Below are 27,550 nucleotides of genomic sequence, written 5' to 3'. Positions count from 1 at the left end.
AGCAATATTGTTCAAATGATTAAGGCCACTGAAGAAAAAAGTGAGCCAGAAGGACCAGAGAGGTCCACTTTCATTAGAAGGCCTACTCTGATTGAGATATTTGCCCTAATTTGTCAAAGAAATCAGATCTTAAATTCCAAACTTAACCTGCCACAGAGCAAAAGCACACAAAGCAAGCTGCCGTGGTGATGTAGCCTGATAAAAAGTGATCTACCGTTGTGAGACAAAAAAAAATCCCAATTTAGATTGAAATAAGCCTGTAGTTAGCTGGCTAAGCCATATATCCTGCTTCCTGGCCCTAGGGACTAGTATTGGGAACCATCGATTAAGGGCATGGATTGCAACTTGCACTCACAACTTCTGGAAATGTTATCTAGACACTGATGATAATCATTGATTTGTGTGAACTTATTTTTGTGTTTATTTTTACAGTGTACCTGTACTGGAGCCTGCAGCCCCAGGCTCCGCCTCCCAAGAAGTGGGGTCAGTTGTTGGGGGGGCCTTGTTGGGCGATGAGGGAGAAGATCTGTTGGGCCTGAGCACAGACAGCCTATCACGGCTCAGAAGCCCTTCTGTAATGGAAGTAAGAGAAAAAGGTTATGAGAGGCTGAAGGAGGAGCTTGCCAAAGCACAGCGGGTATGGGCTTTGGAGATCCTTTTCTATTATCCGTCTAGTAGTGGCCATAATCTTTAGATTTTATGTTTAGTCTCACATTTCATTCCCTATACATGAAGGCAGTTGGTGCAGTCGGACTATACAATTCAGCCCAGGGTTTGACCCTGTAAGAGTAAACTGATAAGCTACATTAAGATCAACTATTCTGCCAGGAATAGTCAGTGAGGCTAAATGAGTTTTAAGGGATGTGATTTAGTATATCTCATTTTGGGGACAAGCGGTGGATGTCAGATGTTTTATTTAGTTTAATCAGACAGCTCTGCAAATACTGTTGTTAAATAATATACAGCTTTTAGCAATTTTGATGAATCTTTGTGAGTCAGTAAAAAATTCGGCATGCATCTTCTCTGCAGTCCTTTATCAAAAAAAAAAAATCACAAAAACAGAGTTAATTGTTTCCCATCATTTGTCTTGTTTACTAAATTCCCTTACTAGCTCTTAGTGCTTGGACCCTGATTATTACTGCTTGTAGTTACATTTATTTTTACCTTTTCAAGCTACCTTCATCAAACTGTAACAGATTATAGCCTTAGGCCACTTGATAACGATGCTTTTGCTGATACTGACCCAGTTACAGATTGGAGGTGTCTGCAATAAGTTGCAGGACGTATAAATGCCATAGATTTTAAAGAAAACTTTTTTTTTTTCATGTACACAGGAAAACTCAAAGTATTTTTAGTAAACTACTTGATGGATATTATTATTCTTATTCTTATTATTATTGATTTTTTTTACACTTGCCCAGCGTCTTGATTGGTCTGCTGCCGCAAAAGAGACACTAAAGTGTGGCATGGTACTTGAGCTGAAATAGCAGTACACCGTTTTGAAACTACAGATTTTCAATTTTTAATGTGGCAGTCGTGCTACTCCGTTGACTGATTTCATCATTGCACAAAACCCAACCCTTTTGTCAAAAAAGCCCCTTACTGCTTTTCTTTGTGCTTTCCACCCAATGACTGCTGGGATAGGCTCCAGCTCCCCCTGCGACCCAAAAGGATAAGCGGCTTAGAAGAAGTGTGTGTGTGTGTGTGTGTGTGCGCGCTCTTCTTTGTTGTAGTACCTGTGGTTGATCTAGTCCAGTGAGTCATTAATATCATAAATGTAACAGAATGTAAAACATCTGTCTACTGTGGTTCACTGTGAACAACATTTAAACATCAGATTTGCTCATAAAGTAAGCACCTGATGAAATTGATGTAAATTTGGAGTCACCCAGCTGTACAAAAAGTCAACAACAGTTACACTATGTTAAAGTTAAATCTTGTTTATGATATTTGGCAAAAAAGTGTTGTGCTGGGGTAAAAATGACTTTGTTTAATAATTAATTGTTTTTTAAAGCTCAAATATGCCTTTATCTTTGATATTATATAATTTTTGAGTCGAGAAACCTTATGTTTGTGTGTGCATGTTATCTTCAACGTACGCTTCTGCCCAGTCAGTGCCTGTAGAGAAAAACAGCTTCTCCCAGTTGGCCATATAAGCACTAGTGTCCAGTTTCAAGTGTCCATTACAGTAATGAGCAGATGGGAGCTGCGCATAATAAAGACTCAGGCTGTTGTCCCTGACCAGCAGAGAAAGAAAGATCTATTCAGTTAAGACAGAAAGCTGGCCTTTATCTGCCATATCCTCCAACCCCCACCTGCTAATTTAGACTAACAGCCAAGCTATGGCAGCTACTTGCATAGACATATTTGTGTGTTTTCACTTGCTTGAATGCTGGCATTATGCATGTAATCTAAGTGTGATTATAATCTAATAAGTAGTTTGATTTATAAAAGTTTCCTATAGAAATAAACTCAAATTAAAGAAGGGATTGAGAGTGGTGGAGACAGACAAACAGAGAGATGATGGGTGCAGCAAAAAGAAGGGAGGAAGGTGAGGATGTGGAGGAAAACTTGATAATCTTCTTAAAGCAGCTCAGACAAGGCAGGGTTTTTTCCAGTTGGAGATATGGCCTGTGCTAAAATCAGATATACACTAGGGGTGCAATGATAATTAGACTTAGTTGACTAAAATCAACGACCGAATTAGTTGCCAACTAATTTAATACCCGATTCATTAGTGACATCATCACGCACACGTGTTTCTTGCGCTGACTAGGGATGTTTTGACATTATCGCATACTGGAGACTTAACAAAAACGAGTTGGCAGCCTCAAGAACAAAATTCTCAGAGGTGTTGGGAGGATTTCATCGGATACGTCGGTTCACTGTATGAAGAAGATTCATCTCTGTGAGCATCTCTTGTGCTAGCGAGCTAATTAGTTAATATTAATGTTCGAAGCCGCCCTACTTCATGTTATGAGCTGTAATATCTATTTCGAAATACGTGTTCTCTTGAATCGTTAATGGAGTTGGAACGGGGACTTGCAGTTTCAGGAGGTAGAACATACAGGGCAACTGGACGAAGTGAAAATGAAATGTTTACACAAAATCGTTCAAATTTAACTGTTCATAGAGAAGTTTGCCACAAACGTTCACTTTCCCATCTGCTCCATCAGAGCGCATCTTGTCCGCAGCGGGGAGTATCTGCTCCCAGAGGAGAGCGAGACTCTCACAAGAGCACGCAGAGATGATGACTTGTAGAATCCGGGTGTGAGCCCCCATGAGCGTCGCCAATGGCGACAGTGGCAGGAAAAGTTCCCTAAAAACAAAAGGAAGAAACCTTGAGAGGAACCTATACTCTTCTGGTAAACACCATATGGCAAGCAATAACAAAAGAGCAGTGAACGAACAGAGAATAAGGTTTTAACTGTAGTATAAAATATTGTATTAGATTAGGTGCTGTCTGGTCTACACAGGGCTCAAAGCACAGAATGCACCGTTTAAATTTAGAATTTAAATTTAGATTGTTTTTATTTACTTGATTAAGGGAAAACTGATTTAGTTTTGTTATATTTTGTTGCTGATACTTTGCAAGTTAATCAAAACAGTGAATTTTTGCGTAAGTTATCATCTTCATTTTCTTCATTGTTAGTTAGCAAATGCATAAAAACAACCTCAAACTAAATTTAAAAACTAAACATAGAGTTACATAGAGCTACATAAGAGTTATTTGGTAACTGAATGATTCATAATCCGAATAATCGATTATTCGTTTCATTTGTTCCTGCTTGCAGCTTTACCAACAAGCAGATTGGTGCTTTTTATTGAAGGGCAAGGTTTTCCCTGTAAACAGATGACATGTTGAGTGTTACAAGTTTACCCATTCATTTTACATCTAGTGAGCTGTCTTCTCCTTTATTATGTCTCTGGACACATTTGCTGTATTAGTATACTGTGTTTTTTGCGTGTCAGTGTTTTCAAGTGTTTACTCTTTAAGCATAAGACAAGATGTGTTTGTGTGATTGTGTATGAATACCTTGCCACCGAACTATGTAGTCATTGTTTTCCAGACTGACATGATGTCAGCCTGTGGACAAGCACAGAATTAATATCACTCCATTGGTGTATAGGCTTAGTAATAACTCACATCAATTGATTAGTAATATGTTGTGTATATTCACATCACTAACCAGGGGCCTGTCTCATGAACCAGGGTTAGGGTTCCTTAAGATTCAGCTTCACAAAACAAGTGCAGCTGCGGTTAACTCTTGTATTTATTAGAGTAATAATTATTTTATATTTCATTTTTTTGTAATTGTAGGATGTACATGTTTGGGGCCTTGTTCAGCCTTACAGTCACCATTTTAGGGGTCACAATGGTCACAAGGAACAACTTTTTAGCTGCAGAAGCCCAGCTTTGGTTAAGCATAAAAGTTTCTCCATCATTGAGTAACATAAAGGGCAGGGTTTGGAATATAATTTAATTTTAACACTTTCATTAGAGTAGTATTAATGAATTTCCAGTAGTCTGTAATAGTTTGTAATAGGCTCACATTCCCAGAGCATGTGTAAAAATGTGCCCTGTATATGCCCACAACACAACTGACAGTCATATTTGGGAATTGCTTTATATTCTTGATATCTATGTAGTATGATTTGTTGCCTTACTTAAAGAGTAAAGTTTTTCACCTGATTATTGCCACAAATGTTATGAAAGGAGGGGTGTGATTCGGATGACCTGAAAAGGACAGGATGCATCACTTCTTTCAGAAAGCTGTTCTTGATGGTCAGACGCTTAGCCCTGATTGGTTTAAGACCTGTGTATGATCCAGGGCTAGATCAAACTAGCTTAAAACTGACTAAGCATTAAATTCTGCTTTGTGAGACAGGGTCTTACTTCATGTCATGCAGTTTGTATATGTCAGGTGGTACTTTCTTAAGATAGTAAACCACTCTGTAGCCTCGCTAGTTGATTGATGTGTCTTTTTGCAGCTTTAGAGTCCCACACTCATTAGCATGCTTAACCTTTAGCATGTTTACACAGAGTTCCTGCATCCATTATTCTCAAAAAGCTTGATCATGTGGTCCAACCTTTTTTTTTTCTTTTCTGAGCCACTGAAAAGGGAAACAAAACACTTTCCTGCCCCCCTTTCTGTTCATTCATTTATTCATCTTTTCCCATTTTCTTTTTGTTCATTTCATGGTATATTGCCTGAAGGAACTTAAATTAAAAGACGAGGAGTGTGAGAGGCTTTCTAAAGTCAGGGACCAGCTGGGGCAGGAGCTGGAGGAACTCACTGCTAGCCTGTTTGAGGTTTGTTTTTTTTGTTTGGTTTCTTCTCCTGCCTCTTTCCAACCTACCCTCAAAACATATTCAAACCACTGATGTGCGTTTTTAGTGTTTTAGTGGACATTTGGGCATCTTGATTAGGTAACACTAGATATGGAGCTTCTCATCAGCTGCATTGGCACATCTACAGTTTATTCCATGCTTTGTAGAAAAAATTGACTTTTATTGGTGAAGTAGTTTCAGCATTTTTTTGTTAACAAATAAATTGATACTTCTTTTCCTCTCTACATACAATTTTAAAGGATTGAAATGGCAATAGTACAAATGCTGCTTTGAGACTGCATGCATTCTTCAAAGAACTGATTAGTTCTAAGTGGTGTGCTCCTGTTTAGTTGGAATGAAACCTGCAGACACACCGGTCCTTTGTGGGTAAAATCGGTGACCCCTGCGCTAACACAATGTAGGCAATTATAGTGAAGTCAGTTGTCCTGGTCTTTTTTTTTTTTCTCAAATTACTGTACTGCAGTGACCATTGGTACCTAGTTAACTATAAAATAACATTACATTACAATAATTGTGAGAATGTAGATGTGCTGAACAGCTGCTCAAGTAGCTCTCTATTTTCTTTAGTGTTCTTTTCTCATGGTGTTTGGCTTTGGTTTGTACTTGCCTTGTAAACGTAATTCTCTCACTCTATCTCCTGTTCCGTTTTTCCTGCGTCTGTGCTCTGTCCATAAAGACTTCAACAAAAATACTTTTCTTGCAGTGTGCTATGAGGCAGACTCTGCTTGCTTTTGGGTGCCTCTTGGTGTGGGGAATTGTAGGAAGCAATGAGAGCGTGCAGAAAATCTCTGAGTTTGTTCTAAGCCTAATGTGAGTGTTATCTTGACAGGAAGCTCATAAAATGGTGCGAGAGGCAAACGTGAAGCAGGCCACTGCAGAGAAGCAACTAAAGGAAGCCCTTGGGAAGGTAAGAAAAATGGGGGCAAACTGTTGACATGAGTGTTTGTACACTCTTCTTCAAAAACTGTTTTCACTCACAGATAATGTGTGTAGTAACTGAATTTTCTTCAGGTTGACATGAAGAATGCCGTGATCAGTTGTAATAGCCATGACTTTACACTTCGAGTTAGTTAGACATGAAATTCAATCCATTAATGTTCACCCCACCACTCAGCACACACAGCATCATCATTTAGTTCCTAACTTGATCCAAAATAAAATGTTTTGGCACCAGTGTGAGTACACATCTCAACTTCTTTTGTGGTTTTGAGCCCTGATACAGCTGTAGTGAACAACATATATACTCTTTGCTCTTGAACAAAAACTCTGTGATTGATTAATAGCTAATGATGTATGAATGATAATGAAGCATTTCTGCTCAGATTTAGCTGTCTCCAAACACACTGAATGTCCAAAAGTTTGTAGACTCTTGCTCATCTAGTGTTTCTTCTGAAATAAAGGATATTAATAGGTAGTAGTAGAAGGTATACCAGTTTATCCAGTATACTGTTCGACGTTCTTCCTCAGAAATGAGTTTTGTCTGTTATACAGCTTTACCACAAATAAGCTTAGATGACATGATGCATAAACTATACAAACCACGACATTCGACAAATTTGACAAACTAAAGTTTTATTCTTATTCATCTGTACAGGTACCAGAATATACCTGCTAAACCGTTTAAGGTGGAACAGAAAATTCTGACAAGAAGCATGCGAATAAGAAGCCAACTTCAACCTTGTAGAAATTTAGACATTAGCAATTTTTGATGCAGGTTTATCAGTATATTATTCAGTTCATCCTATCTTCAGTTCATCATATCTTCACTATTTTAAACAAAAAAAATTAGATTTACTTTGGTTGTTAAAATGTTTCTTGTTAAGAAGTGAAGGCAAATTCCAGAATAATAAGCCCCTTTTAACCTAAAAAATGTTTTTTTTGTAAGTATCTACAATAGTTTTATTTGAAAACGTATATATCATGATATATTTATATCAAAAATATCAGAACTTTAAATTATACCATGATATAAGATTTTTGTCTACCCTGTGCTTCATAGCAGCCTCTACTCTTCTGGGAAAACTTTACACTCGATGTTGGAATATTGCTGTGAGGATTCTTCTGCATGTAGCCACGAGAGCATTAATGAGGTCAGATACTGGGGTCTGATGATGAATTCTGAATCAAAAATGCCACTCCAACTCATCCCAAAAGTATTGGATGGCACTCCATCTCTCCAGAGAACGTAATGGGTGCAGTTTAAAGTAGCTGAATTCGCTAATTAGAAGGGCTAGATGCTTTTGGACATACAGTGTACGTTATATAACCTAGTAGTAACCTATGTATAATACATATGTATTAAATAATGTATTGGAAAAGGACAAAACTATAAAAAATACTTGTGTGCGTAGATGTGCATATGATACTATGTGCATTAATAAAAATATGTAAATGTAATGCTGCCTGCTTTGTTGGGACAACAGACAGCCTTGAGACAGAACACAATGAGAAGTTTTGTTCATCTTTAACAATGAAGATTTATTTAACAGGAACAAATTGCTCCACCTCTAGGATGCTTGTGTTCAGTCTTGTTGACCTTAACGTTGCGTATTTTGTACCAGCCATGTGTAGTAGGCCAGTATGTTCACAGCAGCATTCATTACTTACAGAGCTAAACAGCAGCAGCATAGATTAATATAGAACTTATACCCTTAGTTACCGTCAGCAAATGCTCATCAAATAGAATGTCTTACTAATTTGGTTCTCGTATACAAACTCTCAACACAATAATAAACTATTCATCTGCATCTCTTTTCCCTTTGTTCCTCTCCCTGCAGATTGATGTTCTTCAAGCAGAAGTGGCTGCTCTGAAAACCCTAGTTCTGTCCACTTCTCCCACCTCACCATGTAAGGAGCTGCCATCGGGCTCCAGGGCCCCATTCAAGAAAGGCCATGCCCGCAACAAAAGCACCAGCAGTGCCATGCTGGGCAGCCAGCAGGAGCTAAGCTTACCCCAGCCCATAATACGTGACTGCAAAGAGGCAAGGAATCTGCTCTTTTTCTATGCCCTCTCTAGACAAGACAGAAAAATAAGTCACGCATGCAGTGCCACCCAGTAATTGAGCAGGAAATATTTTTTTTTAATTAACTATGTACTTTAGAACTTTCAAAAAGAAACAGTGTATATGAAGTTTAAGTTTCAGAGCCAGTGAGCCTGAAAAATCTGGAAAAAATAATTCAGACGTAGCTAAAACACGTAAAAGACACTTGATACACTGCTGATCAGAATGCTTTCAGTCTTTAAGAAAAAACTACATGTAGACATATCTGTCAGATACTACCATGAAGACCTCAGAAGGTTCACCACAAGATGCATACTACTCGTAAACTTCAAGTTTTATAGTCAGATGAGATGAGGATTAATCGTGTCAGAGTTATGAAATGAGGAAAATGCAGAGAAAAGCATTTACAACACATCTCTTTCAGCAGGATCTTATTCTGCTGAAACATTGCGGCATGGCTACAAGTGTAACTGATTAGTTTCCTTGACGTGATTGCCAACAGCAGCAGAAAGCGTGCAGAAGCGGCTCAGTTGCTCAAGTCCTACCAAGTGCTTCAAAACACAATGACTAATACTCCACTTGCAGCTGGGCAATGTCCTGAAACATTGCACTGAAGGCCCAGTGGAGATTTTAGAGCCAAAAAGTGGAATGTTGTTCACGGGCCAGGTCAGTCAAATGACCTGAAACCTATTGAGCAACATTTCATTTGCTGAATATGAGTGAAGGCAAAAACAAAGGAAGATACTCAGCATTTATGGCAGATATAAAGGATTCTACACGTACTTTTTTTAAATCTTCAAATAAATTGTGCTAGCATACAGAGATAAAATAATAAAATTGTCACTGTGTACTTATGAACTGCACTGAACTGTAAACAATAGTCGGATCTACTAAAAATATTAGCATATTTCAGTGACAGTTTTGTTAATCAGTTTAATCTGTTGACCTAACTGTATTCGCATCTGGTAGGAGTGCATGTAAATTTGAGCATAACAGTTGAACAGTCTGAAAATGACTTGATTTTGCAGTTAAATGTTTAACATCGTTATCATCAGTAATCAATAGAATAGAAAATACTGCTGAAATGTAAATATTGTTTTGAATTTGTTCATTAATTTTTTCAACCGCACAGGTGGTAAATGTAAACAGTGTATGGTGTCCAGTACTGTTATAATACGCCAGCATAAATGTAGCATAAATCAGCTTTGATTTCACAGGCCACAGGTTTTTGTTGTTGTGATTGTATACATTACATGCTTTACTTTTGGTCTGTGTTAATGAACTCTTTATGAATAAAGAAAGGTGTTATAAACTCTGCACAGCAGGACTGCTTGTTACTTATATAGAACAGAGCTGAATTCCTGCATTTCTGTTGAAACACTTGGTGCCCTTTTTAAACATTTGTTTCCTTCGCTTTCTTTGTTCACATCTTTACAAAAAAATTGCCTGTTGCTAATGTTTTTGCTTCTAATTAATAGTGTGGACACTCACATACGTCATATGTGCAGCCATTGCTGTACCACTTCATTTTCTGTGTGTGTGTGCGTGTGTGTGTGTATGTGTGTGTGGTGCTGAGATTGTCATATCTGTGTTTAGCACTACCACTGAAGTAACTGTGTGTGTGTGTGTGTGAGTGAGTGAAAGAGATTTTGTATGTTCTAAGGACTCACCTTTTATCTATGTCAGTCCCACTGCTCTTCCTTGTCAGGGTTGTGCTTATTAAGCCTGCCAACAGTATGTGTCAGAAAAGCCTTTGTTAGGAGGGCACAAGCATTGCTGTCTATTTGAATAACAGCGCAGAGGAAACTAGTTGTTTAGGACTCCAGACCTGTTTAACAGGCTCATCATTTTGCCCTCTACTTTGTGCTGTTCATCTTACTCAAATTGTGTTGCATTTGTTTTAAACAATTCTCATAACATCATTCATCAAGGTCCTGAATAGAACTGTGTTTGAAATCTATTTGAAGGCTTTGTGTCTGTATGTGTAGGTGGATTCTCTTCTGTTTAATGAGTTTAAAACATGGAAGGAGGAGCCCAATCTGGAAAGGAGCTGCTGTTTCCTGGACCGAATTTACAGAGAAGACATTTATCCCTGCCTCACTTTCAGCAAGAGCGAGGTATGCTAGCAAAATGTCCCGCCCACAGCATAGCAGAGCCTCTGCACTGCCTTGTTATAGGGGTAAAGCGTTCAGGCCCATAACTTTCTTTTGGTTTATGCCACACATGCACTCGCCCACTTGTGGAGAGTATTGTGAAGGGTGACTCATCTTATTGTTTCACTTTTTCCACAAATCTGTGTCTCTGGATTATGCACGTTTAGTAATAAAATGTTGTCTCTATATATTATTATTGCATTTATTTTTGTGTTTGTGTATAACTATAGGCCTAAAAAGCCAAGCAGTTTTAAAGCTTTCACTTCGTCTCTCACATGCTGAAAACTGCAGGGTTTACAGTAATATGTAGTCTTAGCCCATGCACAAATTAAAAAACAAGTTACATTTGGTCCTTAGCGTCCAAGAAACATCATTCATTTTATTTTCATTTTATTTTTTACTGATCCAACCTGTTGTTTCTACTGTCCATAGTTGGGGTCAGCGATCCTGGAGGCAGTGGAGCGGAACACATTGAGTGTGGAGCCGGTGGGATTCCAGCCGCTACCTGTAGTTAAAGCCTCAGCCGTGGAGTGTGGGGGGCCCAAGTGAGTACTGCCGATCACCCGTAAAGTAAGAAATGGTCAGTAGGAAGGACATTTCCCCTTGAGCTGTAAGGCTGTTTCTGGTTAATATCCACAAAAGACTATAGAAGAATATTAAAGTTTGTTTTTTATTTTGTTTTATTTTTAATTAAGAAGCTTTATTTTCAGCAAATTACAATATGAAGAAAGAAAAATCTTGTCACCCACAGTAATGTGGACAGTTCAGTTGGAAGCAGCACAAGGCTTACGCTCCACGCCATTGCTGCCATTGTTTTTAAATTTGTTGCTTCTTCATTGTATTGCATAGGCATACATGTGAGATTTGCAATAATTGCATGCTGCAGTGTATATGGTGTAATGGTTACTGCATTTTGTATTTGCAGTATAATCTGTACCTACAATAGGGCTTGGAAAGTGAAAAATTAAAATAAAAATGTAGTTATTTACCAGACACCAGCAAAAGATTACTGTTTAGCGTGCTTCTGAGTAACTTCTGAGTCTTTCGATGAATTGTGATGCAGCAATTGTTTAGGTAGTAGAGGATGGTATTTATATGTAGCTTAAAGTTTATTTGGACTCAACAGAGACTTTTTCACTGGTTTAAAAATACTGCACTGATGTCTTAAATCCTAACTGCAACATCTAAAATCAAGAACCCTCTAAAGCTGCAAGCCTGTCTAAATCACACTCATTAAATGAGGGAAAAGTTAGAATTCTCAGCACTAAAAGGTATTGTGATTACAAGCCATGAACTCTTCTAAGTAATGGAGCAGACTGATTAAATTAAATTGAAGGCACAAATGCAGAGTATCTGTGCATACGTTGCTGAAATAAGATCGTGAGACTGTGAACTTGTCTGGTAATGGATTTATATAGCAGGGCTGCCAACTCTCACGAATTGACCGTGAGACATAGGCATTTAGGTGTAATCTCAAGGTCTCACGTCACACTTGACATTTCTCATGCATTTTTCCATCTCTCCTCAAAACAACCTACTAATGAACCTGAATGCTCATAATGTTTCCGACTTCTGCCGGTCCACGCATGCTTTAGATCAGTGGGGGCAGAACTGGTATCCATAGCAACAGAAAACCAGGTTCAGCCACAACTACAGCTCACTCCTGCGGTGCGTGAACTGAACACAGTGCACTTGACTGTCAAAGAGCAGAGATAACCTCCACTAACTACACAGCAAACAAATGAACCCTGAAGGAAAATTAACAGGTAAATAACAAGTCTTGCTCAGTAAACTAAACATGATCATAAACACAGGTCTAAAATAAAATGACAAGAGCAAGAGCAGTGTTCATGACTACACACAGCAACACAGTTTATGCTGCAGAATGAATGCGGTTCTGTCTCACAAGCTGAACAGTTTTGGATAAACAGCTAGGTCAGCAAAAAGCAGGCAATTTTTACTCATCTTTACTGTGTAGCTGTTAGCTTTGAAATCTATGCCTGTAAAGTGCAACCAGGAGAGGAATTAGACAGCTGGTTACCAATAACAGGCCATTTTTAACTGGTCTGTATTCTATATTCTCTGTAACTGGACTGCACTCTGTCCTCATTAAAGCAGGCTGACCAGGAGAGATAACAACAAATTATCAATGCTGAACAAAAGCAGAACTTTTAGTCTGTGCTCTGCTGAAGGCTTACCTCGTGTCACTTCTCAACAAGTCACCTAATGTGACAGAACATCATTTTATGAGTATGTTAAGAAAAAAATGGTATATATTATATTTATGGTTTAATTTTGAAAAGATACAGTGTTGATGTGGAAATTTGAGCATGGGGAAGATCTGATGCTGATACAACATTTTAGTAATATTTGAGATGGAGTTTCAAGCTGGAAAATTAATAATGTCTGCAGTCCTGAGAAAATCAAATGTTGTGAACCTCATGAAATGATGCAAAAAGTCAGTTTGGTAGCCTTAATATAGTATTGTGTAATATTGTTTTCTTGACAGCCACCACAATATACTAGCAATAAATCATGCAGACGGATGGCTTATTCTTAAATTATTCCATTTGCCTTCAGAACACAAGGGCAAAACCACTGTGGAACTCGTGCTTTTCACCCGCTCTCACTTTCACAGCTCGTCTTCCCATAAGCTTCTCTTTGAACTGTCTGCTTGGCTGCCTGTGTCAGCATTTTTTCCATCTCTTCTGTTTTCTTTCTTCGTTTCTTTCTTTCTTTCTGTTATGTTCTTCATATTCAAATGGGCACCCCCTAGTGGCAGGAGGTCTGAAATAGTCACGTAAGTGGTCAGTGTTGTCTGTTGTCTCTCTGTCTCTGTCTCTCTTTCTGTTTTGCTTGCTGTCTCCTCCTTTCCTTTCATCATTCTCCATGCAGTCCTTTGTTAGCTCTCCTTCTGTCTCTTGAGCTTTTTCCTCAGTTTTTGGAGGATATGTTTAAGCAGCAGTTCTGCTTAACTGGTTGGTGTGTTAGTAGTATGTAGATCTCATGTAGGACAAGGTCAGGATAGCACCCATGAACTTGCTTGATTTTCACCTTGCGTCAGTTACTCCTGATTCCCAGATGTACAGATGTGTATTTGAAGAAATTAAATAGAACTACCCTTTTTTTCTCATCTGCAGAAAATGCGCCCTCAGTGGCCAGACTAAAACCTGCAAGCACAGAATCAAGTTTGGGGACTCCAGCAACTACTACTATGTGTCCCCATTCTGTAGGTATCGGGTGAGTACGTCCATCACAGTTATAATTCTATTAAGCTGCTGTTCACACTGAGAAGCTTGGTGCTCTGGTTGCAAACAGCCACTATTAAGTACTTTTATTATGTGGCTTATCCAAAGGAGAGTCACGTAGTTTTTCACATATTTCTGAGTTTGTATCTATAGCATTTGTCTTAACCTTATAAATACATCACAGTTCTGTGATTGCAAACGTTTTAATGAAATGTTCTGATTTTATGCAGATTATCTTCGTTAAATGCTTACTTAAATGCTGTTGTGAAAAAAAAACCCATTTCTGTTGCTAAAGGATGTTTGAATTTTTGGTTTTGTTTTGGTTTTCTGAGCAGCAAGTCTTCTTGCTAAAACTACAACTCAGTGCTTGTTTACATCATTACATCAACATACTCAACCAAAAAGAGAAATGATACTTTAAAGTGCCCGCATCCTATATTTTTCCACTTATGATGTTTGTGTGGTTTTATATACACAAAACTGTTGTTCAATTTTTACCTGTACACTTTACACACATAACCATCTGTCTGCCTAAAGCAAGTTTAACCCCGCCCATTCACACTGAAGCTGTAAGTAGTGTTTTAGCACAGACTGCTGTTTGAATGAGGGCAGACAATCAGAACAGAGCTCATTTACATGTATCAGTCCTAAATGCACATTAACAAAAAATAGCAAAATAGCACAAAAGAGAGAGAGAGGTTGAAAAACAGTCATGGACTGGTTTTATATCATAATTGGATCTCAAGATGCTGAAAGGAAAAAATGGATAGGAAAGGAGGTTATGGGCCCTTTAAGTATATTTGTCTGAAAAGTATGAAATTATGTAATGGATACAGTGGTAGTTGTCTGATGTTTTCTGTGATCTTTGTTTAATCTCATTAGGTAATTTTGAAGTTCTCTGTTTTGAGAAGGGAATGTGCAAACAGATCCAGTATAAGATGTCCTCAGGTCCAAGAGTTTAACAGAGTGAACTGCATGTAGACCTTTATTCCTGCAGTTGTGGGTTGTTCTTAATGCTTGAACTTTCCTTGTCCTTTTCCTAGATAACCTCTGTCTGCAACTTCTTCACTTATATTCGCTATATCCACCAAGGACTGGTGAAACAGCAGGATGGTGAGCTACTTTAATGGGTCCCACACACACAGTCACACACTGGATTCGATTCCTAAACCTGCAGTTGCCTCTCTAGTCTGGCTGGCAAACAAATGTACTGATAAGTGAAAAGTGAGCTTATTTAAGCCAAGAACACAGAATGAAGCACTGCTGCAGTGTTGACTAGTCTGCTAGTGGATTAATGATTATGACATTCTCAAATGGTAGTATGTGGTATTATAATTAACTAAAGCCATGCTTCTTGAAAGTAAAATGCAGAATGTTTACACTGGAAACGGTTGAAGTATCTCCAGTGTTCCATAGAATACAAACATATTAAGATAGCCTTTGCAGAATTACGTAATGGTAATGTTGGTGCCCCAGTTTACTGTACACTCGCATGATAATGTTAATGCTATATCCACTAATCATTGTTGGTATACATTTAAACAACCAAAAGATAGCACCTGTTTTTTGTGCAGTTCTGTGGTGTTTTACTTTCGTACATCAGTTAACAATAGTGTTAAAAGGTAAATTAAAGGTTCAGCACTACTGCTAATGGAGTAAGTAATTTGAAATATTGACTACTGTTCAACTTAAAAGCAGTGACTTAGATAGCTGGTCTCATTGCTAATGTTAGTATGCCTGGTAGCCAGCTAGCTGAATTATCTCTGCTATACAGAACTATCTAAAAGCTGAGTTGATGCTTTTGGAAAATGGTTCACAGATCAGCTGATAGGGTCATCTTTAGAGGTTATGTGCAAAAAGTGAAATACTGAAATCTAAACTTTACATTTATTTAAGATAACCAGGATAGCAAAGCAATCAATGTAATAATACTAATTATTATTCATTTATTTATATAGCACCTTTTTTTTTTAAACAAAGTTTACAAAGTGCTTTGCTATGAAGGACCAGATTTGCCAAAATGAAAAATAAATAAAATGAAAAATAAATGACTTAGTAAATTAATATATGATGTAGAATTGCAAAGAATAATGATGATAAAAATAATAAATAATAAAAAATAAATAAATATACATAACAATTAATATATTATTAAAATCTTATATAAATTAATATCTGCATTTATTTATTTGTCTATTTAGTAATTTCCCCTTCTCACTATTTTTTGTATTTTTTTTTGTTACTTATATGTTTCTTTATTAACATTTTTTCTGTTTTTCTATTAATTTGTTTTATTAATTTATTTCCATAACTATTAATTTTTATATTTATTTATTTCTGTATTTCCTTGTCCTTATGCTAATAAAGGGGCTGTCAGTCAATGATGTCACAATGTCTTAATATTCCTATTGGTTGATCGATTGTACGTGCCTTGCTCTCTCAGCGGTAACTAAGGACAAGACAGTACAATAATGGCTTCTTACAGCAGCAGACAGTCAGAGATCTGAGACTCTCGGCTGATCTGGCTGAAAATGCAGGTCCGGATTATTTACTCTTTCGTGTGGAGACTGTGAGGACAGTTTGATCCATTTTGCTGCCTCTGCTGATACAGAGGTCGACGCCCCCTCGTTATCATATGAACGAAGAAATACAGAAATAAATAAATGAATTAATGAAAAAATAAATAAATGAATTGATAAAATAAATAAATAAATGCATGAATCAATGAATAAAGCGAACAATTGTTAAAAATATAGATATGGAAAAAATATAAAAATGGCATTAATAAAACAAAATAAATAATACAGAAATAAATAAATTGAGAAATATATAACTGCAGAAAAAAGAAATGTGTGTATAATTACAATCACAATAAGCAATATATACTTTTATTTTTTTTTTTATTTATTGGTTAATTTACTGAGCCATTTATTTTTATATTTTATTTATTTTTCAATTTGGCAAATCTGGTCCTCCATACTTTGCGAAGGATAACAAGTAAATGGAAACAACACACAAATATAAAAACAGTTAAAAACAAAATTATAATCATTATGAATTAAAACTTAAAAATGATACATTTGAAACTGGAATGCTCTCAACAGAGTTGATTGATTAAAAGCAAAACAAGACGGTCTCGATTCTCTTCTTAAAAAAAGTCCCTAGATCATCAAGAACTCTCTAAATTTCAGGAGACACTCCTTAAACGTGCAGCAGACGACGTCTTTTCACCAAGTTGAAAACTTACCACATTTTGGTCTAGGGTTTTGAAATATAAAAGAAATAGACCAGCACAACAGTTCAAGTGCTTCAGTATAAAAAAACTTGTATTATTGACATTACAGGTAAAAAGTCACAAGGATTTGGCTTTAGAGTGAACTACTGTCAAAATAATGAACAAAACTTGTAAACACCACATTATTAGCATCCCTAATTGAAAAGAAAAATATAAACAAAATACCATTATCCTAACTGACTTCCCACTGTAGGTAAACAGGTTGTGACTAGTAGAGGTATTACCACCATTCTGAAAGTATCAAACAGAAATGAAAGCCATGTAAAAACTAACACTGAATCAAATTATTAGCAAAAAACAAAATCTGGTCCATGATTCCAAAAATACATCACAAGGCAAGCAACATTCATTAAAACACAGCATTTTCCACAGTGACCGCGTTTGACTTGAATGACTAAAATATATATATATTTTTTTTTAGGTCAGGCTAAATTAAGGCCAGCAGCGATTTTCATGCAACTACTTGTGCATGTTTTTATTATTATTATTATTATTATTACAAGAAATTTAGTCCAACTTTCTTGAAATTCTGTCAAAATAAGGGTGTACGTTTTTGACTTTGTGACTTGAAAATTATGAATTATTTAAATAAAATAGAGAATTAAAAACTTATTAACACTGATTAAAATTATGAACTAGTGTAAAAATAATCAATAAACAAGATATAAAGGAGAAAGTATTTTTTATTTAGCGTTGCTGGGAAATACAGTTTTGTGTATTCACTTTATTAATATAATCTTACTTGGGACACATCAATTTTTAATTAAAGGTAGCATTATGAAGGAAAAAATATGTCTTTTAGCCACTGGTATCACATTTTGTACTAGGCAAATACACAAAACAAGTGGATTTCAGATATTTCAGCTCTAATTTTTCTATTAAAATTGTGTTGCTGGGAAATACAGTTTTATGCTGGCACTTTATTAATGTAATTTGAGATAGAAGAAGTGGCATTATATAGGAAAATGTAGGTCTTTCCTCCACTGGCACCACATTTGGTACTCTGGGAATAGACAAAATCAGTGGATTTTAGACATTTCGGTTGTAATGCCTATACTAAAACTAGTGTCGCTGGGAAATGCAGTTTTGCGTTGGCAGTTTATTGATATGATCTGACTCAGGCCATATAAATCTTTAATATAAGTGAAATTATGAAGGTAAGTGCATGTCTTTCAGCCACTGGCACCATGTTTTGTACTTGGCAAAAACACAATCAGTGGATTTCAGACATTTTGTCTGTAATGCCTATACTAAAATTAGTTTTGCTGGGAAATAGTTTTGTGCTGGCACTTCATTGAAATGATCTGTGTCATGACATTAAATTCTTTAATAAAAGTGGAATCATGAAGGAAAATATAGGTCTTTCAGCCACTGGCACCACGATTGGTACTAGGGGAATAGACAAAATCAGTGGATTTCAGACACTTAGGACTGTCTGTATCTGACTGTTTAATATTTTGTGTACCACATTACCATTTGATATATTGACTGCTAAATCATTGTTTGTAATAAAGAATTATATTGTTTTCTTTTCTCCCCGACTGAATATCAGTGTTTTACAATATTACCAATTTACGTTTTATTCAGTTTACAGTGACATTAGTGACACCTAATCAATATCAGGTGTTCAGCACTGATCACAGTAAGACCACTTATACCACTTAAGGCAAATAGCACTGAAGTGCAACTGCAACTTTGACAGACCTTGAGTAGCAATATGAGAAAGAAACGGGGTCCGAGTTATATAGGGTAAATACAGAATGAGCTTGCTACAACAGTGCATATTTCTACCAAGCCGCAAAAATTAAATACTGAAATCCACTTATGGTGGATATGGTGGTTTTGTCCCAATTAATATCAAATTCTTCACTGTACAGAACATTATTTCCCAGCAACACTAGATTAAATATAGTGTCTACAGATTAATTGTCCAAAATCTTATGTTTACTTATCAAGTAATGTTAAATATTTGTTTAATACAAAATGTGGTACCACTGATTCAAAGACCCATATTAATCATAATTATTATTATCAGCAGGATTTCTGCAGTCAAATGTAGTGAAACAGCGTGGCTAAATTGCTTAGATTTGCCAACATTATTTTGCTCAAACCTAAAATAGCGAGTTTCAGTAAAATTAGCAAGCTAATCATTGTTACTTACAAGAGCACTAACGGTCATAATGAAATGCCAGTTTACAGAGTCTTACCTTACGTTTTTCTCATCTAATATGAATTATGCTGCTATAATTGTTTTAGATATCGATTTCTTTCTATTAGAATATAGTATTTAACAAGCTGTGTTTTATTTTGACAGAAAAGTCATACGGCTTTCCAGCAACTCTTGCTCAGTTCACAGACCTTAGCGCTGCAGAACGTCTAATATGGAAACATCAGTATGAACATTAAAATGAAAATTTAATATTTTACAGTTTAATTTTGATACTGGGATGATGGACAGGTTGGGCAGTCCATGAAAAAGAAAATGTGATCTGGTCAAATGCATTTTCAAAGGCATTTTGCCACAGAATGACCCCAGTAGGTGACCAGTATGTAATTTGCAAAGGAGAGAGGCGCCTGTTCCCATTTACGTTTTCATTTTGCCATCTTTCTAGCTTGTTGTTTAAATGCAGTTTAAATGCATTATTAGAGAGTGAAAATGCATATATGATAAATTACATTTTAATTATCCTTTTGACACAATTATTGCGTAATCACGTTAAGCACAAATATGCAGTTCTGGAAATACATTTTAATTTAAATAAAGCTACTCATGAAGCATTTAAATATCTGTTTAAATGAAATGAAATTTTAATTTTGATACTGATATGCTTCCATGTTCACCATGTCACATGGCATTAAAATCTGTCAGGAGCAAGGCGGCTACAGTTTCTGAAGTCAGACACAGCAGTTGCTTTTCATCTGCTGCACGAGCTAGAACACATCTTTGTGACGTTAGAACATCACCCTCGTTGGCTGGAATCTCCGATAACAAACATGGCGCGTGTATGTTACGTGTTTATTCTAAGAATATCTGTTATCTTTTATGGTTCTCTATCCCGAAGCGGATTTCCTCCTTCTGGCAGCTAATGTTTTCATATGGCCACCACACACTATAGTTTTTATTTCCAGCCTTTTTTTATTTTGAGCTCATCGATTTCATCGACAACAAAAAGGCAATCGCCGCAAGAACAGTCGTTGTGAGCTCACACTAAGGAAAGTAAAGTAGAATGTGTCTGACAGCAGTGTTTTTATAAGCCACTCTTCACTTCGATCATCGAGTTAGGCTAAGCAATTAGATCTGCTGACACATCAGGAGGGAGGGAGAGAGAGGGAGAGAGAGAGAGAGAGAGAGAGAGAGAGAGAGAGAGAGAGAGAGACCAGCAGAGGGCAGTACCAGACCATGAATGCAGCCATACGATACAGCTTTAAAAATTACTAACAAGATACTTATCATGGTCTCACTCCAATCAATTAATCTTTGTGGCCATGGCATTGATAGGTTTAATAACTCATCAGTCATTGGTCCGATCGTCTCAAAATTATAAACATTTGTGTAAGTTGATACTGTGATGAGGTCTGCAAAAACTGGTCCAGATTGACTTTTAGGGGAAAACTGCATCCCTCATGGCGGAAAACGTTCTGTGAAGTTTAAAAGGGAGTAAATGGGAGATTGCGGAACACCATGTCTTGAAACAGCTTTAACATACAACCCCATTCCCAAAAAAGTAAGGACACTGTGCAAAATGTACATAAAAACAAAATTCAACCATGTGCAAATCATTTAAACCCTACACTTCATTGCAAATAGTACGAAGACAACAAATCAAATGTTGAAACTGAGAAATTTTATTGTTTTTTTGAAAAAAAAAAAAATCTCCATTTGGAATTTGATGCCTGCAACATGTTCCAAAAAAGTTGGGACGGGGGCATGTTTACCACTGTGCTGCATCACCTCTTCTTTTATCAACACTCTGTAAGCGTTTGGGAACTGAGGAGACCAACTGCTGTAGTTTTGAAAGTGAAATGTTTTCCCATTTTTGCCTAACATAGAATTTCAGCTGCTCAACAGTTCAGGGTCTCCTTTGTCGTATTTTTCATTTTCTAATGTGCCAAAAGTTATTAGTGAATGACATGTCTGGACTGCAGGCAGGCCAGTTTAGCACCCGGACTCTTTTAATACAGAGCAATGCTGTTATAATACATGCAGAATGTGGTTTTACACTCCCTTGCTGAAATAAGCAAGGCCTTCCCTGAAAATGATGTCATCTGGATGGCAGCATATGTTGCAAAAACATGTATATATGGTTCAGCATTAATGGTGCCTTCACAGATGTGCATGTCACCCATGCCATGTGCACTAATGAACCCCTATACCATCATGAATACTGGCTTTTGAACTGTGCATTGATAACAAGCGGAGTGGTCTTTAGCCTATAAGACACAGTGTCCATGATTTCCAAAAAGAATTTCAAATGTTGATTCATCAGACCACAGGACACTTTCCCACTTCCCCTCAGTCCGTTTTAAATGAGAGAAGGTGGCAGTATTTCTGGATCCTGTTCATATATGCTTTCATCTTTGCGTTTAAGAGTTTTAATTAGCATTTGTGGATGCAGCGCCGAATTGTTTTCATAGACCGTGTTTGTCAGACATTTTTATGAGCCCATGCAGTGATTTCCACTACAGAATCATGTCCATTTTTAATGCAGTGCCGCCTGAAGTTCCAAAGATCACGGCCAGCAAATATTGTTTTTCAGCCTTGTCCCTTGCATACAGAGATTTCTCCAGATTCTCTGAATCTTATGTACCGTAGATGATGAAACATAAGTAAGTTCTTTGCTATTTTATGTTGAAAATGCCACCGTTATTCTTGAATTGTTGCACTATTTGATCTTGCACAGAGGGGTGAACCCCTCCTCATCTTTACTTCTGAAAGACTCAGCCTCTCTGGGATGCTTTTTTATACCCAGTCATGTTACTGACCTGTTGCCAATTAACCACCAGGTCTTTTTTGTAAGCATTACACAACTTTACCAGCCTTTTGTTGCCCCTGTCCCAACTTTTTTGGAATGTGTTGCTGGCATAAATACCTTCTGGTATCTAGTTTATAATAATCAGGAGTCAGACATATCTGAAAGCAATGCCTTTGAAGATATTAGAGATTTATTATTGTTATTTAAAAAATATCTTTTGGCTGTTTTCTTGTTTTAGCTGAACAAATGTTCTGGGAGGTCATGCAACTACGGAAGGAGATGTCTTACGCCAAGCTGGGCTACTACAGAGATGAACTGTGACCAGTCAGCTTTGAGGAGAGGAATGCCCTCATATGTCATTGGAGAAGAGAAACAAGATTTCTCCTGTCAACTCAAAAGAAGCTTCACAGGGACCACCTCTTTTATCATCCATCTCAACACTCCAGCATTGCATCTCTTTCCAGCAGACATGCCCAGTGTGTATGCTCTGTATTCAGTATGTGTGATCAGCCTACGGTATATTGAGTCCTCTTGCTATTTAAAGTACAACACACACTGCTGAAGTCAATCTGATTATCTCCATCAATTGAAGGAAAAAAGTGAAATCTATGTTGGTTTTGGATTTACATTCGAGAGGACATCTTGTGAAATCTGTACATTTTACAATGAAAAGTTTTGGTCTACACCAATAAATTTTACTTGAGCTCTCTCAGTTCATTCTAAATTTAGCTAGCAGTGTGTTGCTGTGATGTTATGTGTGTTTGTGTGGAATGTGCCGTACATATGTTTTCTTGATCTGTCTCATCGGTTGTTTGTGTGCTTTCTCCCAAATTTCATCAAGCTTCCCCCATTTTGATTTTAGTGCCTTTTTGGAACACTGAATAAAATCGTATACCTCTGACTACTTTTTCTGGTCTTTATTCAGCTGTGAAAGCTGTGTCTTGCTCAGTCTTTATTACACATAGTATAACACATTGTTAGTTGAGATACAGGGTATTTACAAAATACTGGCCCTGTGTAGAAACATAATTGCCCCTGTAGTTTACTCAGTTAACTAAGTTTAGGTGATAATTGGAGTCAATTAAACTAGACCTGCCCACACTTGATTACTGCCAACCCTGTTTAATCCAAACATCACTTAAATGGAATCTTTCCAGCAAGGTGAAGTAGACTAAAAGGTCTAACCAACCAGTAAATTATGCCAAAGCACAAGAAATTTAGTGAAGTGATTTAGTCTGTAAAGGGTTTAAGGCTCTGGGATTTCAGCACACCACACTGTAGAAGACTTTAAACAGTGGTAAATTTTCCCAGAAGTGGCCAGCCTGCTGCAGTCCCTTCAAGAGCATAGTGACAACACCTTAGTAAGGTCAGTGCTCATGATTCCACCATTAGAGAGAAACTGGGCAAAATGGCATACATGGGAGATTTGTGAGGCAAAAACCACTTCTAACGAAGAGGAACAGTAAAGGCTCATCTCTTATTTGCCAAGAAAACACTTTGATTACTCCCAAGCCTATTGTAATAATGTTCTATGGACTGCTAAGTCAGAAGTAAATTTTTTTTGGAGGACTGGGGTCTGATGTAGAGCTAACGCAGCATTCCACAGTAAGAACATAATTGTGACGGTCAAGTATGGTGGTAATGCAGTGATGGGGGGGGGTGCTTTACTGCTTCAGGGCTGGGCTGACTTGCCATAATTCTGCATTCCACCAGAAAATCCAGCAAGAGGATGTCTGGCCATCAGTTCATGATCTGAAGGTCAAGCGTTACTGGGGTATGCAGCAAGACCGCAATCCAAAGAATAAGAGTAAGTCAACTTTTGAATGCATCAAATGAAACAAAATAAAAGGGTTTTAAGTGGCCTTGTCAAAGTCCTGATTGAACCCCATTGAGATTCTATAGTAAGACCTTAAACAGGCAGTTCATGCTTGAAAGCCCTCCAATGTGGTTGAATTAAAGCAATTCTGCAAAGAGTGCCAGAGAAGTAAAACACTAATCTCCTAGTTATAGGAAGATTTTTTGGCAGCTGTTACTTCTAAAGGTGGCACAAATGATTAAGTTTAGGGGCAATTACTTTTTCTTGTGGATTACATAGGTCAGTGGTCTCTAAACCTGGTCTTCCTTAAAAGCCTAGTTCCAACCCACTTTGCAACATCTGCTCAGCAAATTAACCTCTTTCCAAAACTGTGATTAGAGACATCAGATGTATTAGAGGCAGGGGCAGCTTACTGGAAACAGGTTGGAACCAAATTCTGCAAGAAGGTAACTCTCTAGGACCACGGTTGGAGACCACTGGTATAGGTGTTGCAAAACTTTTTTTAGTCACCAAAAAACTGTTTTGTGTTCTCATTGTTTTGCAGTGCATTTTGTATAATGATCTGAAACCATTTATTTAGTGATACAGATATGTTAAAGTAGACATATACTCCTGCTGTGCCAGAAATGCCTCATCTGCATGCCCCAACCACCATCCTGATGAGATTGGTGCATGCACAGACTCTATAAAGAACTCTTAAATCTTGCACATTATTCCCCTGCCTCACACCATGCTGAGTTCTCTACAGTTTCGTACTAACATGACATGATTTTTTTTATTGGTTAATCTAAAGAAAGGGTCAGTTCTGTTCTAAATTCAGTACTCACTATTGTGTATTCATTATCAATTCTACATTCTTTATTTAGATGCTCTTCTTGTATTATTGTTTTGGTATTCCCTGTCGACCAGAGTGTTTACCTTTTGAGTCTTGGTTCCTTTTAAGATATCCTCCTCTTGCACTTAGGAAGTTTTTTACTTTACTGACCCAGATTTCTGTAAAGCTGCTTTATGACAGTGCCCCTTGTTAAAGAGCACTGTACAATTTAAATCTCTCCAGCAATACACTGTTTAAAAAAACAAAAGTGAAATTTACAGTAAAATACTGGCAGCTCTGGTTGCCAGAATTTCACTGTAAAAAATATAGTGACAATGTATAAAACATTATGGTATGCTTTTTTGGCAATCGTAAATTTCACTGTTGAGAACTGTTGTTTGTTTATGGTTAATTACTGTGAAAAATTCTTGTAAATCTGTACACAGTAAATTACATTAAAATCAGATATACTGTTAACATAATTACAGTATAACAGTGATAAAACACAGTACAACCGTATGACACATTACAGTATTTTATTGCAAAGTTCAACTTTACAGTAAATTACTGGCAGCTGTGTTTGCCAGAATTTCATTGCAAAAAATACGGTATAGCACGTAAGGAATTACAATTAATAGGTATAGATTTAACAGTCAACAACTGCTAACGATAACAAAAGAAACAACAAATAACACAAATAATACATAAATAACATATAGGTACAGAGTATTTTGATAAATTTTAAGAAACTTTTCTTGCATGATCCAATCACTTGCCCAGGATACTAACAAAGTGGTGTTAAGATGTTGAAAAAACAGCACGTGTTTATATATATATATATATAAAGGAGAATCCATGGTGGAATGAATAAACATCATGAAAAAAAATAGCCACTTGCCCTGGCTGACCAAGAATAATTAGTCACTGAGTCCAAACTTGACCGAAAAGGGTGCTCAACATGGGATAGAGTCTCACATGGACATGATGTTGGATGACGACTGGAACTTAAACTGTGCACTGTCACCAGTTCTGCATGAAGACTCACATGTTGACCATCAGGTGTTCACTACAGACTGGCATGACCCTCTCTGTAGCCAGAAAACAGAAACAAAGTAAAAGTTAGATTGATGCAGTGCTTGAGCATGATGCCTACACAAAGATAAACACCAGGCCTTCTGTTGTTAAACTGAGTTCCAATAAAGTATATATAGGAGAAACCAACTAATCCACCCGAATGACCACCTGGCACTATCTGGTAACCAACTAGTTTGCCTTAGCAATAACCTAGAAACACCCCAGCAGCCAAATGTTACATTTTAGTATACATATATAGATTTATCTTGTTCGCTCAACATCCGTAAATTACTAGTTTTACTGACCAATATCTGTCAGTACTAAAATACTTAGTTGAGCTAACATAAGAATGTTTGTTGTACTAAGTACAACTAGTCTCAAGCAAAGAGGAGAAGTAGTACAACACAGCTGAACACAGCTGATCAATCAGTAATCTGCCACTGTTCTAAGAAAGTAATATACACATTATCATATATTAAGCCAGTACATACTGCATCATGTCTTGAAAAGTTAACAATTCTTAAAGCTCACCTGTGTTTACAGGTAAGCATGCATGAATTGATTACACGAGAAATCCTTTAGAAACAATTGCATTAACTGCCTAAACAAAATATGTAAATATTGCACACAATTCAGACAAATTGAGTGGAATAGCAGGTACTTAAATAAAAAATATAAACAAACAGTTACAGTGGTGTTTTTTTTTTAAAAAATACCAATTAAATTACATCACTATGGATACACTTCCTGGCCACTTTATTAGGTAAACTGCCTTGTATTTACTTACTTTTTCTATTTAATCAGGTCCATTAAATATATATGTGCACTTTGTAGTTCTGCAATTACAAACGGTAGCTGATCTTTTTCTCTGCATACTTTGATAGCCCCCTTTCACATCATTCATCAATGATTAGGACCCGCCAAGACCACCACAAAGCAGGTATTATTGGTTAATTCTCAGCACTGCAGTAGCAATGTATACAGAGAAACAGATGGACTCCAGTCTGTAAGTCAGGAGTATTGTAAAAATAGCCAGTGAGCATATATGTACAGTATGTATGGGAGAGGGAGAGACAGCAAGTGAATGAACATCTGAATCCTACCTGCTAAATATACTCAGCTCTTAACAGATGTGAAGGTCTATGGTCAATCTCTTTGTCACTTGCAGTTTGTGAAGATAGATTCCTCATGACTGCATGTAAAATGAAGAAAAAAGTAAGCAAAATTAGTAACAAACACTCACCACACAAAACATAAGGATAAAGAATCCTGAACAAATATTAAACAGTATCAACAGTAAATCTACAAAGTGACAAGAAAAAGCAAAGGTATATGCAAAATAATACAAGAAAGTTCACTGTTATTCACAGTAACATGCTCTATGTCTTTCATAATAGCACACAACCTTCAGTCATATTGCTTTCATACAACAGTTTTGCAAAATAAGAAAAAAGCAAAGCAGGCAACCCAAATACATTTTAAAATACATATTTTATTAAAAGATGTAATAAAATATTTAGTGTAATACGTACTAATATTAGAAAGAGCAATACCATAAAGACACTATAAATGAAAGTACCTGGGACAATTCCTGATCAGTCAAGAACTAGAAGCAGTGAAAGGATGGCTGTAAAAAGATAAACATTTGGTAAAGGGTTAAAAGACTAGCTTCAGCAACTGAAATAGATACAAGCACATTTATGTTGACTAAGTGCATTTGTATAAGCTTTCAAGCTTTCATACCTTAGAGATATTTTTTCTGGCTTCTTCTGGAGCAGGTAGTCAGCAAGGAGCAGCGTGGACAAAGTACACAACGTCTTAG

General features: G+C 36.9%; 1 protein-coding gene and 1 long non-coding RNA gene across 4 annotated transcripts in view; one reads left to right on the top strand and one right to left on the bottom strand.

Annotated features, from left to right (window-relative positions):
- Positions 1–22,928, top strand: part of LOC118812233 (RAB3A interacting protein (rabin3)) — a 33,254-nt gene extending 10,326 nt beyond the window's left edge. Inside the window, exons 4-12 of one of the 3 annotated variants that reach the window (XM_036577055.1) lie at positions 433–637; positions 5,219–5,314; positions 6,183–6,260; positions 8,131–8,334; positions 10,344–10,472; positions 10,941–11,052; positions 13,649–13,737; positions 14,800–14,869; positions 22,263–22,928. In XM_036577055.1, coding sequence (XP_036432948.1) covers positions 433–637; positions 5,219–5,314; positions 6,183–6,260; positions 8,131–8,334; positions 10,344–10,472; positions 10,941–11,052; positions 13,649–13,737; positions 14,800–14,869; positions 22,263–22,345 — 1,066 coding nt within the window. In that variant the 3' untranslated portion in view covers positions 22,346–22,928. Of the gene's footprint in view, positions 1–432; positions 638–5,218; positions 5,315–6,182; positions 6,261–8,130; positions 8,335–10,343; positions 10,473–10,940; positions 11,054–13,648; positions 13,749–14,799; positions 14,870–22,262 lie in introns of all 3 variants that reach the window. The other 2 variants (XM_036577054.1, XM_036577056.1) reach the window with 2 other exon arrangements.
- Positions 22,929–25,270: 2,342 nt separating this feature from the next.
- LOC118811363 lies at positions 25,271–27,550 on the bottom strand. Its single transcript, XR_005007476.1, has 4 exons — positions 27,472–27,550; positions 27,308–27,355; positions 26,832–26,920; positions 25,271–25,742 (listed from the first exon to the last, which is right to left on the bottom strand). It is a non-coding gene; the product is annotated as an uncharacterized LOC118811363 (long non-coding RNA).

Source organism: Colossoma macropomum, unplaced genomic scaffold, assembly GCF_904425465.1.
Source record: "Colossoma macropomum unplaced genomic scaffold, Colossoma_macropomum, whole genome shotgun sequence".
NCBI classification, from domain to species: Eukaryota; Metazoa; Chordata; class Actinopteri; order Characiformes; family Serrasalmidae; genus Colossoma; species Colossoma macropomum.
Note: the sequence above shows the minus strand (reverse complement) of the source record. Positions and strands in the feature narration are given on the sequence as shown.